The sequence below is a fragment of the Equus caballus genome, chromosome 15 (genome assembly GCF_041296265.1).
Source record: "Equus caballus isolate H_3958 breed thoroughbred chromosome 15, TB-T2T, whole genome shotgun sequence".
Classification (NCBI taxonomy): Eukaryota; Metazoa; Chordata; class Mammalia; order Perissodactyla; family Equidae; genus Equus; species Equus caballus.
In genome coordinates this window covers 68,950,426-68,963,222 of record NC_091698.1, presented here as the reverse complement: position 1 = coordinate 68,963,222, position 12,797 = coordinate 68,950,426, and the positions used below count along the sequence as shown (strand labels likewise).

Genomic DNA, 12,797 nt, shown 5'->3' with positions numbered 1-12,797 from the left:
CAACTTTAGCTCTATCTCAACTTTTTCAAGATGGTTACACAAAATTCCATTGTATGATTATAACGTAACTGGCTTAAACAATTTACCTACTGATTGACATTTAGATGGCTGTTTTACTTGATGAGTCCTTGGTTAGTATTATCTGGTCATCCAGCAAGCTGATCCTTCATGGAACTCGCTTTTGGAAAACTGGCTTCCAATGAACTGATGCAAGAACTATGATGGGTGACAGAGCTAATTCCCCAAGTACACAACACTTGTTCTTCTCAAAGAACCATTCATCCAACTCTTCAAGTAGCAATCTCTCCAACCCAAGGTCACACAGAACTAGCTATTGATGAACGTACCCAAAACCTACATCTCCTAACTGCTAGACAAGCCACATAACCTCTTTGTATCAGTTTTATCATTGGTTAAATGGCAGCTACAAATCTGCTCTACTAACCAAATAGGTTGTTGTGAGGATCAAATACACTCTGAAAAGTCAAAACTTAAAGTTAAAAGTGCTATACAAACATGTGGTGCTATTTTAAAAGGTTCCTTTAAAATGGAAAAGGATAAGAGAAAGTTACATGAGTTTAGGGGCTGGCCACGTGGCAACTTCGGTGGCCCAGCATTCCACCAGTTCAGATCATGGGCACGGACACGGCACCACCCACCAGGCCATGCTGAGGCGGCGTCTCACATAGCACAACCAGAGGCACCCACAACTAGAACATACAACTATGTGCTGGGGGGCTTTGAGAAGAAGAAAAAAAAAGAAGATTCACAGCAGATGTTAGCTCAGGTGCCAATCTTAAAAGAAAAAAAAAGTTACATGAGTTTACAAATTTCTCTGAAATATCCGATAAATTTAATGTTTGTTTCAACCATCATTAATGGACAAAATATCTTAGGTAAACTACATACAGTATGTTTAGCGATTTATATTCTAATATCTGATAAATTAAATTTTTGTTTCAATTATCCTTAGTGAACAAAACATTTCAGATATGCTATACAGTATGTTTTTGTTAATTTATTTTTTTCACAAGAGAAAACATGCTCTTTATAAAAGATTCAAATGGTACAGAAAAGTATTAAAGTAAGAGTCTCTCTCCCCAGAGATAATCACCATTAATAATTCTTATGTACCCTCCCAGATATTTTCTATTTAAACACACACAACATATATACTTATTTTTTTTTAATGTAAAAACAACACTATATCCACTGCCTGTCATTGTTTTTGTTTTACATAATGGACATCTTTCTACACCAGTGAGTGTAGAACTCAGTATGGTATTTTAGAAACAAACGAAAAGAAATTCTGCAAAAATTTGTAAACAGACCTATTCTGGATGCACCATCTACAGAATTCGTTCTTCACTCCATCAGAAATGTTGACCTTGACCGTCAGTATCTTCAAATTTTCTCCACGGTTAATTGCCAGAATCTGCGTGCAAACATATATGACAAAGACCATATACAAAAGACTAATTTAACCAGTCAAGATTTGTGAAACAAACTGGGTGGTTATCCAGCCCACAGCTATATCCATTTTTTATTCATTTATTTACCAAGAATGTATTAAAAAATAATCATTTCTTTATACTTTTTTCAAGTTTTTTAAAAATAAAATACAGGTACAAAGCCTATGACATTCACAGGAAGAGACTCTGATGATCTAAAGTCTCATTTCAGATTATAATAATTGAAAATATTTGATCATCTTGAGTTAGAAAGATATACTTTTTATATTTGTGAAAAGATACTGCTAAGATAAATACAAACATGGAGATTTCTAAGCAGAATATTTAATAACTACTTCTTGTTGCCATTCATTGAGCACTTACTAATTGTCAGGCCCATCAAAGCACTTTACATACATTATCTCATTTAATCTTCAAAGCCACCAGTGATGTATTATTGTCTTCATTTTATATAATAATTTTTCTAAGACTAACGTGTCCCAAATCACAAAGTCAGCAAGTAGCAAAGGAGGAATTTAAGTTTAGATCAACCTGTTCATGCTCTTAATAGAGTAAAAGAGCAACTGTGTTAAAACACATTGAAAACATTCCTTAAGGAAGAGCAAACAGACCTACAGCAAGCAGAAAGAAAGAAATAATAAAGAAAAGAGGGACAATTAACAAAACAGAGAATAGAAAAACAGTAGAAAATATCAACAAAAACAAAAGTTGGCTCTTTGAAAATATCAACAAAACTGACAACCCTTTCACTAGACCAACAAAGGAAAAAAGAAGAAACATTCCAATTACCAAAATCTAGAATGAAAGAGGAGCCATTACTGTGGATGCTACCGAAATAAAAAGGATCCTAAGAGAATACTATGAACAACTGTATGTCAAATTAGATCACTTAAATAAAATAGACTAATCCCTATAAAGACACAAATTGCCAAAACAGAATCAAATAGAAATAAAAAATCCAAAATGATCTATAACAAATAAAGAGATTGAAATAGTAATTTAAAAATTTCCCACAAAGAAATTCCCAGGCCCAGATGGCTTCACCACTGAATTCTACCAAACATTTAAAGAATTAACACCAATTGTTCACAAACTCTTCCAAAAAATACAATAGAAGAAAACATTTCCCAACTTTTTCTATTCACTGATAGCAAAACCAGACAAAAACATCACAAGAAAAAATACAGACCATTACCTCTTATGAATACAGATGTAAAGATCCTCAATAAAATATGAGCAAACCAAATCCAGACACATATAAAAAGGATTATACACCAGGATCAAAAGGGATTCATTTCAGGAATGCAAGGTTGGTCTAACATCCAAAAATCAATTAACATAATACATTATACCAATAGAGTAAGAAACAAAAATTACACAATCATCTCAATAGATGCAGAAAGAATATTTGACAAAATTCCAGCAGTTGTTCATGATAAAACCACTCAACAAACTAGGAATAGAAGGCAACTTCTTCAACGTGATAAAGGGCACACACAAAAACCCCACAGATAACAACATATTTAATGGTGAAAGACTAGATGCTTTCCCTCTAAGATTACAAGGGTGTCTCTTCTTGCCACTTTTATTCAACATTGTACTGGAGGTTCTAGTCAGGGAAATTAGGAAAGAAAAAAATAATAGAAGATAGTTAGATTGAAAAGAAAGAAGTAAAAGTCTATTTGCAGATAATATGATCCTGTATATAGAAAATCCTAAGGACTCCACTATAAACCTATTAGAACTAATAGAGTTCAGCAAGGTTACAGGATAATCAATTTCTACAAATTAGCAATAAACACTCTGAAAATGAAACTTTTTAAAAATTCCACTTACCGTTAACACCAAAAGGAATAAAATAGTTAGGAATAAATTTAATAAAAGAAGTGCAAAATTTATACTCTGAAAAGCACAAAACGTTAAAAGAAACTAAAGAAGAGCTAAATAGATGGAAAGACATCTCATGTTCATGGATCAGAAGCCTTTATATTGCTAACATGGCAATACTCCCCAAATTGATCTACAGATTCAACTCAATCCCTATCAAATCTTAGCTAGTTTCTTTGCAGAAACTGACAAACTAATTCTAAGATTCATATGGAAATTCAAGGGACCAAGAATAGCCAAATCAATTCTGAAAAAGAACAACAAAGTTGGAGAACTCCCACTTCCCCATTTCAAAACTTGCTACAAAATTACAGTAATCAAGACAGCGTGCTACTGGCATAAGGATAGACATATAGATCAATGGAAAAGAATTGAGAGTCCAGAAATAAATCCATACCTCTATGGTCAATTGATTCTCTACGAGGGTGCCAAGACAATTCAATGGAGAAAATACAGTCTTTTCAACAAGTGATGCTGCCACAACTAGATAGCCACATGCAAAAGAATGAAGTTGGACCCCTTCCTCATATCATACACAAAAATTAGCTCAAAACTGGTCACAGACTTTAACATAAGAACTAAAACTATAAAACTCTTAGAAGAAAATATAAGAGAAAATCTTCCTAAGTTAGGTGAGGTCTTAGATACAACACCACAAGCATAATCAACAAAAAAAGAGATTGAACTTCAACAAAATTATAATTTTTATACCTGAAAGGATTATCCTGTAATCCTGATACCAAAGTAGAATTCAAGCTAAAAAGCATTAAATAAGATAAAGGATATTTATTATGTTAAAGCAACATTCTGGTTTTGGAATAGAACAAGGGGGAATACATACCTACACTTTAAAGATGCTGTTAGGTGTGACATCACCAAAATGGTGGAGTGAGAAACACCAAAACTCCATCACTCTACTAAAGTAACAGATAAACTGACAAAAACTCACAATCAACTTTTTCAGAACTCTGGAATCCAAATCCAAGAATTACAACAACCAGAGCAACAGTTAAAGAAGAAAGAAGCTGCAGAATTTTGGTAAAAGAGAACTTTTAACTTTCCCTCTTACTATCCCCCACTCTCCAGCTCAGCAGTGGCCATGAAGATAGCAGTCTACACTCATGGTGCAGACTGCTAGTACCAGAGGGAGCAATGTGGACTTTATTCTCAAAAAACAGTGATTGTGTGTTTTGATCTGTCTGGTGGCTCCCTGAGGCATTGGCTCAAGAGCTTGCCTTTGTTTTGCCTGCCTCAGAGCTTTCCCAGGACAGAGGCAATTTCCTGAGTAGTATTTGTTAAAAGTATTTAAAGGCAAATGGATTAGCCACAGTCTTAAGGGTTAACAGTCTTAAGGGATAACAACAGTCAGGGATAAGAATTACACTCAGGGAAATCAAAAGACAGACCAAAAACACCCAGGAAAGAAGAGGCTGGGAAATGAGACATTTGAGGGGAAAGGACCTTTTTAAGTTCCTGTCTATATTAGGGAGTCTAGGAGGCCACATACATGCTCAGGACTAGACACTTGCTCTGAAAAGACCTGAGAGGACATTAAGCTTTCACCTCTGACTGACCTTGGGGTTCTGTACAAAGAGAAAGTGAAGGCTAAAGCAGAGTTGTAAACAGTCTCACTAAGTGTTGAAGGAGTGGCACAACACAGAGCCAGTCTGCAAGAACTAGGAGAGTTTGTTTTTTGTTTTAGCTTCACGCATTTAAGGAAATCTGTCAAGTAACTAGCTGTCCACTAAGCTAATGAAACAGAGCCTCTAGTGACCACATACGACAAAGAATACAGTCCTCACAAAGATAGTTTAGAAGTCCCTAAACAAACAAACAACAAAACCCACAACAGCAGCAACAACAAATGCTGGGGAGGGAGAGAATCTGATTTTCAGTGTTTCCAAATTATAATATTCAAAATGTCCATTTTTTAACAAGAAATTACAAGGCATGCAAACAAACAAAAGAGTATGACTCATCTACAGGAAAACAAGAAATTAGTAGAAAATGTCCATGAGGAAGCTCAGACATTGGCCTTACTAAACAGATTTTAAATCAACTATCTTAAATATGCTCAGAGTTAAGGGAAATCAGGACAGAGACCTAAAGGAAATCAGGAGAATGTTGTTTCAATAAATATAGAATATAAATAAAGAGTTGGAAATTATAAAAAGGGACTAAATAGAAATTCTAGAGCTGAAGAGTACAATAACTGAAATGAAAAATTCCTTAGAGGGGTTCAGTATCAAATCTGAGCAAGCAGAAGAAAGAATCAGCAAACCTGAAGGGGCTCAGTTTTTGAGATTATACAGTCTGAGAAGAAAGAAAAGAAATGAACAGAGACAAAGAGACCTGTGGAACACAATTAAGCATACCAACATACGTATAATGGGAGACCCAAGAGAGAAGAGAAAGGGGCAGAAAGAACAAATGAAGAAGTAATGGCCAAAAGTTTCCCAATTTTGAAGAAAAACATTAATCTACACATCCAAGAATCACAACAAACTCCAAGAAGGATAAACTCAAAGAGATCCACAGTGAGACATATTATAATCCAATTGTCAAAAGCCAAAGACAGAAAATCTTGAACAAAAAGAAAGAAGTAACTCATCATGTGCAAGGGCTCAGTAAGATTAAGAGTTGATTCCTCATCAAAAACCATGGAGACTAGAAGATAGTAGGATGACATATTCAAAGTGCTAAAGGAGAAAACTGTCAATCAAGAATTCTATATCCGGAAAAAGCTATCCTTCAAAAATGAAGGAGATGTTTAATGGGTATACAGTTTCAGTTTCAAGATGAAAAAGTTCTGGAGATCAGCTGCACAATAATGTGAATATAGTTAACATTACTGAACTGTAAACTTAAAAATGGTTAAGATGGTAGAGTTTATGTTATAGGTATTTTACCACACTTAAAAGGAAATTGTAAAAATAAAGAGAGAAATTAAGACTTTCCAGATAAACAAAAAACTAAAGTATCTGTAGACCTGCCCTACATGAAATGTGACAGGAAGTCCTTCAGGCTGAAATGAAAGGACACTAGAGAGTATCTCAAAGGCATACAAAGAAATAAACAGCACTGGTAAAGGTAGCTATATAGGAAAGATAAAAGCCAGTATTACTGTATTTTCGATGTGTAACTTATCTTTTTTTTTTCTATATGACCTAAAAGCTTCATTTCACAATGTAGATACAACCTTTGACTAAAATTAGGAAAAACTTAGTAAACTGAAAAATGAAATCAAAAGACTGAGATATAATGAGTATGATTTATACAACTAAGTGAGTGAGATCTCTTGCAATTTATTGTGAATCAGATATCTCCAATCAGTATATCACAAGGGAAAGATCACTGGCCAGAAAGACAAGATGCCTGAGGTGTTATATTGTCAGCTCGGCTCAGAATTTTCAGTGTCACTAACTTCTCTGGGTCTTGAGTTCCCATTTCTGAAATGGGGAGGATGTGATTATATTATAAGAATTTATATGAAGAAAAAAGGAAAGAGTTGACTTAAAAGTCTTTACTTCCTTAATAAGCAGAGTAGTAGGCAAATCGAAAGTATTATCATTATTACTACTATCAGCATACAGAAGCAGTTTCCTTATTTACCTGATGATGTTGGATGTTTCTTATGTTGCATGAAAAATTCTGGTACAGCTGAAACTTATCAACATCTTTCTCATTTACTTTTTTTGAGGAGACTTTTGCCAGAGATGACTGGATACAAATATATCTATTTTGGCACCTGTTCAGATACAGAAATATTCAAAAAACAAGTAGTTATTAATATGTGCTTTAGTAAAGAAACAGTTATATGGAAATAAGTCTAGCAAAAAAGTTAAGCCATTACCAAATGAAATGTTTTTTTAATGATGCCAAAATAGAAAAATGTTATTGAAGGGCCGGTCTGGTGGCATAGTGGTTAAGGTCACACACTCTGCTTTGGCAGGCCGGGGTTCACAGGTTCGGATCCTAGGTGTGGACCTAGCACTACTCATCAAGCCACGCCATGGCAGCATCCCACATAAAACAGAGGAAGATTGGCAGATGTTAGCTCACTGACAACCTTCCTCAAGCAAAGAAGATTGGCAATAGATGTTAGCTCAGGGCAAATCTTCATCTCACACACACACACAAAGTTACTGACCCATCAAAAGAGGACTCTGCCTATTCATGCTGGCATAGGTCCTACAGATATATTTATATATCAAGCTAATCCTCCCATAAAATGCCTAAGTGATTTCAGATACCATTATGCAAGAGGCCAAAACTGTCTACAAGAATCAGATTAATAACTCTGGTCTAGATATTATCCTTTTCTAACCAGTGAGTTAGGCAGTCAGAACCAATTAAAAGCCAAAAAGAAGGGAAACAAGAGGATGTATCATGACAGCTTCCAATGACAATTTATAAAAGTGAACCAAATTTCAGCAGTATAATTATTTATAAAAACACTTAAAAACCTGGGCATTTCTTCTACTTCAAGTCATTCCTGCTAGGACCACTGAAAAAATGGAAAAGTTCTCTCCCTTGTGTTAACAAAAACCTAACAAGCAACAATAGTCAACAGGCTCATCTCCACCTTCCCTCTCCTCCACTCACACAGCTAAAGATGTGGAGAGATGTGAACAGACCTCTGGCAAAACTCTGTCGTCTCTTCTGATAAACAGCAGAAAAGGAAGGACAGAGTACAGAAAAATAGGGTTTTAAATTAACATATTTTTTAATGAGGCATAAAATCCATATGACTAAGTAAGGTCTAGGTCAAAGGATTTTAACATCTTATAAATTGGAACTGCAATACCATGGATAAGCTGCTGTCTACATCAGCTAAAATTCATTTTGAGGTCAGCACTTTATGTATACCTGATGTTAAACATTCTCAAGTTAATCCAATCACTGATAAATACCAGAAATGAAACATTTATTTTTCTCCCCAAAGCTCCAGTGCACAGTTGTATACCCTAGTTGTAAGTCACTCTTAGTTCTTCTATGTGGGATGCCACCACAGCATGGCTTGATGAGCGATGTGTAGGTCTGCACCCAGGATCCCAACACACGAACCATGGGCCACCGAAGCAGAGTGCACAAACTTAACCACGAGGCCAGCCCCAAGAGATCATAAAATTAAGTACATACATCACAATATGTTTAAAAAGCAATGCCACCCACTCAAAATGAATATGAACCTCTCTCTAGCATATATCATGTAATGCAATGGTTTTTAAATTCTGTTCCTCAGAGCTCCCCACTGAGGTGCTTCAGCGTTAAGGAGGATGAGCAGGCAGAGTTCCAGGCTCCCTGCCCAGAATTCAATTAAAGCAACTTTACTTTTATCTGTTTTATATATTAGGGTTCTGTTGCTTGAACAAAGAGTTCTGCTACTTGAAAAAGTCTGAAAATAAGTTTTTAATGAATACTGGTGTTAGCACTAAACCATGCAACCCTTCACAGCGTGAGTCCACAAAGCAGAAAAAACTCCATAAAAGAGTTACTCACAATTTCCGAATGAAGTCCAGCGTGTCTTTGTCTTTAGCAATCATGTCTGCTAGAATATGCTGCACTCCTGTTTCAATATCCTGGAGTGCTGAGAGCCCTTTAGGAGAAGGGGAAGAGCGAAAACAAAAGCAAGAACTACAGATGGGCTTTTAAGCCCAGAAAAATCACAATAAATTTATTCCAGTCAAAATAAAACCTTAAATTGACAAACTGAAGACAGAAAGGTATCATAGCAGTAACCAGCCTCCCTCTGCGACAACATACGGCTCCCAAAGCAATAATACAGGACGACCTTCACGTAAGCACGTAACCGAGTGGTGAGAAACGCAGCTCTGGAGCCAGCGGCCTGGTCTAATCCTTTTTCTACCACTTACCAAGTATGTGACCCTGGGCTGGTTACTTGACCTCTCTGTGACTCAGTTTCCTATAAAAATTGAATAATAACAGTACCTACTTCCTGAAGTATTTACAAAGATTAAGCATGTTATGGGAAATATATATTAATAAAGCCATCTCCCAAAGTAAACCGTTTCATTCCAGTTACAAAAATTCTCCTTTTTATGAACATTCTTATTTTGACTTATGAGGCATTTATTCACATATTCACCCATTTGAATTTCTCAAATTTCATGAGCACAAAACAAGAGCCATCACGTGGTTGTTCATCTTCATAGCTGAGTTGTCTACCAACAGTGCGTTAAGTTCTGTCCAAGTGTTTTTGGTTTGCTAATTTACACCACTGAGTCTTGTATATCATGGTCTGAAGATAGTAACTTATACAGAGAGAGATCATTTGCATTACTTTCTTTCTTTGGTCTTTATCATCCTATTGTTCTGTTTCCATTAAAGCTTCTTTTTTTTTTTCTTGCACTAAAACTTGAATTACGTAAGCAGTGGTTATCATAAGTATGTTTTTCTGAGAATACAGGTTTAATGACTAATAGGTACAAAAGAAAGAGAACAAGAGGACAGATTTATTATGGAGTAATCAATAAAAGGAAAATGTCTGGTTGGGTTGTGTTCTGATAACTAATTTTAACTACTAAAGTAACTGTTTATTTTAAAGAAATTTGGCCACTGAAATTAATAGGTATTCTGTTTACACTTTAAAAGAATTTCCCTGTGAGGGAATTTTCAGGAACAAATCACCTTTGAGAGGTAGAAGACTGCATATGTAAATGACTTAGAACAACTGTGGCACAGAGTAAAGCAGTCAATACATGTGTGCTCTTGTGTTAGCTCTCTCCCTACATCAGTCTTCATCTAAGGAACCATTCACTATGCACTAATTCCTGGAGTCCCAAAGCATCTCACAGCATCATTATACCAAGTTTAATGAGAACACCAGGGTGATAAGTCAGTAGTAAAGATGTAACGTACCATGAGAACCATTAATAGGAGAACAGAAAGAGGAAATCACAGATTTTGTTGTAACAAAGGGCCTTTGAAAAGCCTCCGATATTTGGGGGGAATACAATTTGTAAGCCATATGTAATTAATGAAATTATGTGATTAAAATTATGCTAGAGCTCTGGAGCAATGTTTTGTAAAGTATAGTCTAAAGACTTGAAAAATACAATCACACTAGATACTTGTTACAAATATAGATGTGGGGGTTTATTGCTTTACAGAGCATCCCAGACGATTCTGATACTCAGGAAAATTTAAAACACCACTGCTGGGGAGGTGCCTTGTGCTATCTCTAGAGCAGTGGTTCTCAGCGGAAGGCAGAAATTATCAAAGTCATTCGGGAAGCTCATTCAAATTATACACCCCCTCTCAGCCCAACAAGGGAGAGAAAGAATTGGAAGAGTCTTGTGTGTTTTGAAAAAGCCCCTTCTTCCATCAAAGAGAAGTGATCTTTAGGGCTTAATACAGCCAAGGATAATAGGACTTCCAAAAGTGTAGCACCTCAGTGAAATCAAGAGAAAATAAAGTCCACAGAACCATATCCTTTGCCTTGTAGCAAAAGCTTCCCAGCTACAGATTCTTCAAACCTCCACAGTGTAACAAAAACTTAAGGGCCAACATTTCTTTTTACTTGATCTGCACTAAGGCCACCTCTTCTTACACACAACAAAGCAATCAGTTACTCCTCCTTCTATACAACATGGGGATATCCTGGATCTTCTAGGATGCAGTCCATTTGTGGCACAGTATATCTTCTTGAGTCAGACGAAATTCTTGTTGACCTGTGGCAAGTAAGACGTATCTTCTATTGGGGGAAAAAACCCACTGAAATCTCTGGTTTCTTAAATGTTTCTTTGAGGAATGATGAGAATGATAAAAATACTTCTTTAGAGAAACAGTCATAGAGCTGAGGGTGATCATGAGTGTGTGTAACATAAAGAATAAGGGGAAAAAGAAAGGAAAAACATTCCAAGTAAACTTTAAAAAGCAGTATCTAGCTTGTTTAGAATTATAATTCTTCTACGTTTGTGATCAGAGTGAAAGAAAGAGGGACTAAAGCAAACAGAAAGTCCTGACACATGTGCTAGTGCTACTGTAACTGTGCTATGACCGATCCCCATTATCAGAAGTATCACCAAGCATCCACCATCATGTAGTCGAGGAGCATCAACATATATGACAAGCAAAAGAGACATGGCTATCAAACCTAGCCAGTGGGAACTAGTATGAGTGTGAACTAAGGAAAACTTTGTACCAAAGGAAGTGAGGAGTAGAAGGAAAATAATCAACTACAAGAGAAAAATAAAACCAAACGATAAACTTTTATGCATCTAACATTTCTGAAAGCTCCAACATTTGATTCTAATAAAACATACCATAACTGGGCACAGATAGCTCCCACTGTGGCTTACCTTAATGCTTGGCTATATAGTCTCGGTTATCATTAAAATATTAAATGTTGCAAGTATTTGAAAATCTAACTAAAAATACACATTAAAAAATTAAACTTGAATTTTACTCATTTCAACCCAACTCTAAATTCAAATATTGGTATACCTCTTCTTTTCATTATTGCCCTTTCAAAACAGACATTAAGATATGTGTATTCACATAGGAACAGATATATTTTATTTTAAAAAACACACATACTCAATTTTTTTAATCTCAACTCACATTTACTGGATTATTTAAAACAAAAACAAGTTATGGTATGCTATGATTCTCTACAGTTTTGCACATACTGTGGATTCTGTTATCAGAGACTGCCCTCTACAGACACTTAGATCTCCCAGCCTAAAGAATCAACAGAAGGCCAAAAGAAACTAAACAAGCGTAGGGATCACCAGAGCATCGACCTCCCCATCAATCCTATCAGAGCATCCCTGAAAAGATGCGCTCCTACTCAAAAGACTCTCACTCTAAGGCCCTCATTTTGACAGTAAAACCAATGCATCTTGACACGTATCAGTTGTCACTTTCCTTGGATTTTTCTTAGAAATCTCTCTCCCTTACCCGCTTCCTCTCTCATTCTCTCTTGTGCACACACACGCACACACACAAAAGGATAGAAAGATACACTTCAGAATAAGACAAACACTTTCCTCCTGGAGAGCACAAGTGCGGGAGAAGGATTCACTTTACACTTTGTGTATGTCAGAACTGCTAGAATTCTTTTTAAAGAGTAGCTATGACTTTTATAATTAAATAAATTTTTAGACATAGAATAAGTTTTAAAAGACAATATAGGAGAATCTTTATAGCCTCGGGATGTGAAGGGATTTCTTTAAGAAGGAAAAAAAGCAATTATCTTAAAAGATTAGTAAAATTAAAAAGATTAATAAATTAACTATAATAAAAGTAAGACCTTCTATTTACCAAGAGACTGCCTAAAGAAAGTGAAAGGAGAAGTTACAAACTGGGAGAGAACATCTTAAACTGAGAAACACACTTAACTGAGAAACAATATCTTAAAAATACTTACAAATAAATAAGAAAAAGAGAAATGACACAATTGAAAAATGGTCA

The 12,797-nt window shown here is 35.6% G+C and overlaps 1 protein-coding gene across 2 annotated transcripts in view; it reads right to left on the bottom strand.

Moving 5' to 3' along the window:
* Window positions 1–12,797, bottom strand: part of SRBD1 (S1 RNA binding domain 1) — a 206,194-nt gene that overhangs the window by 162,398 nt on the left and 30,999 nt on the right. For both annotated transcript variants that reach the window (XM_023619698.2, XM_023619699.2), the window contains exons 8-10: window positions 8,862–8,958; window positions 6,972–7,107; window positions 1,332–1,435 (exon numbers count right to left, since the gene is read on the bottom strand). In XM_023619698.2, coding sequence (XP_023475466.1) covers window positions 1,332–1,435; window positions 6,972–7,107; window positions 8,862–8,958 — 337 coding nt within the window. The remainder of the gene's footprint in view (window positions 1–1,331; window positions 1,436–6,971; window positions 7,108–8,861; window positions 8,959–12,797) is intronic.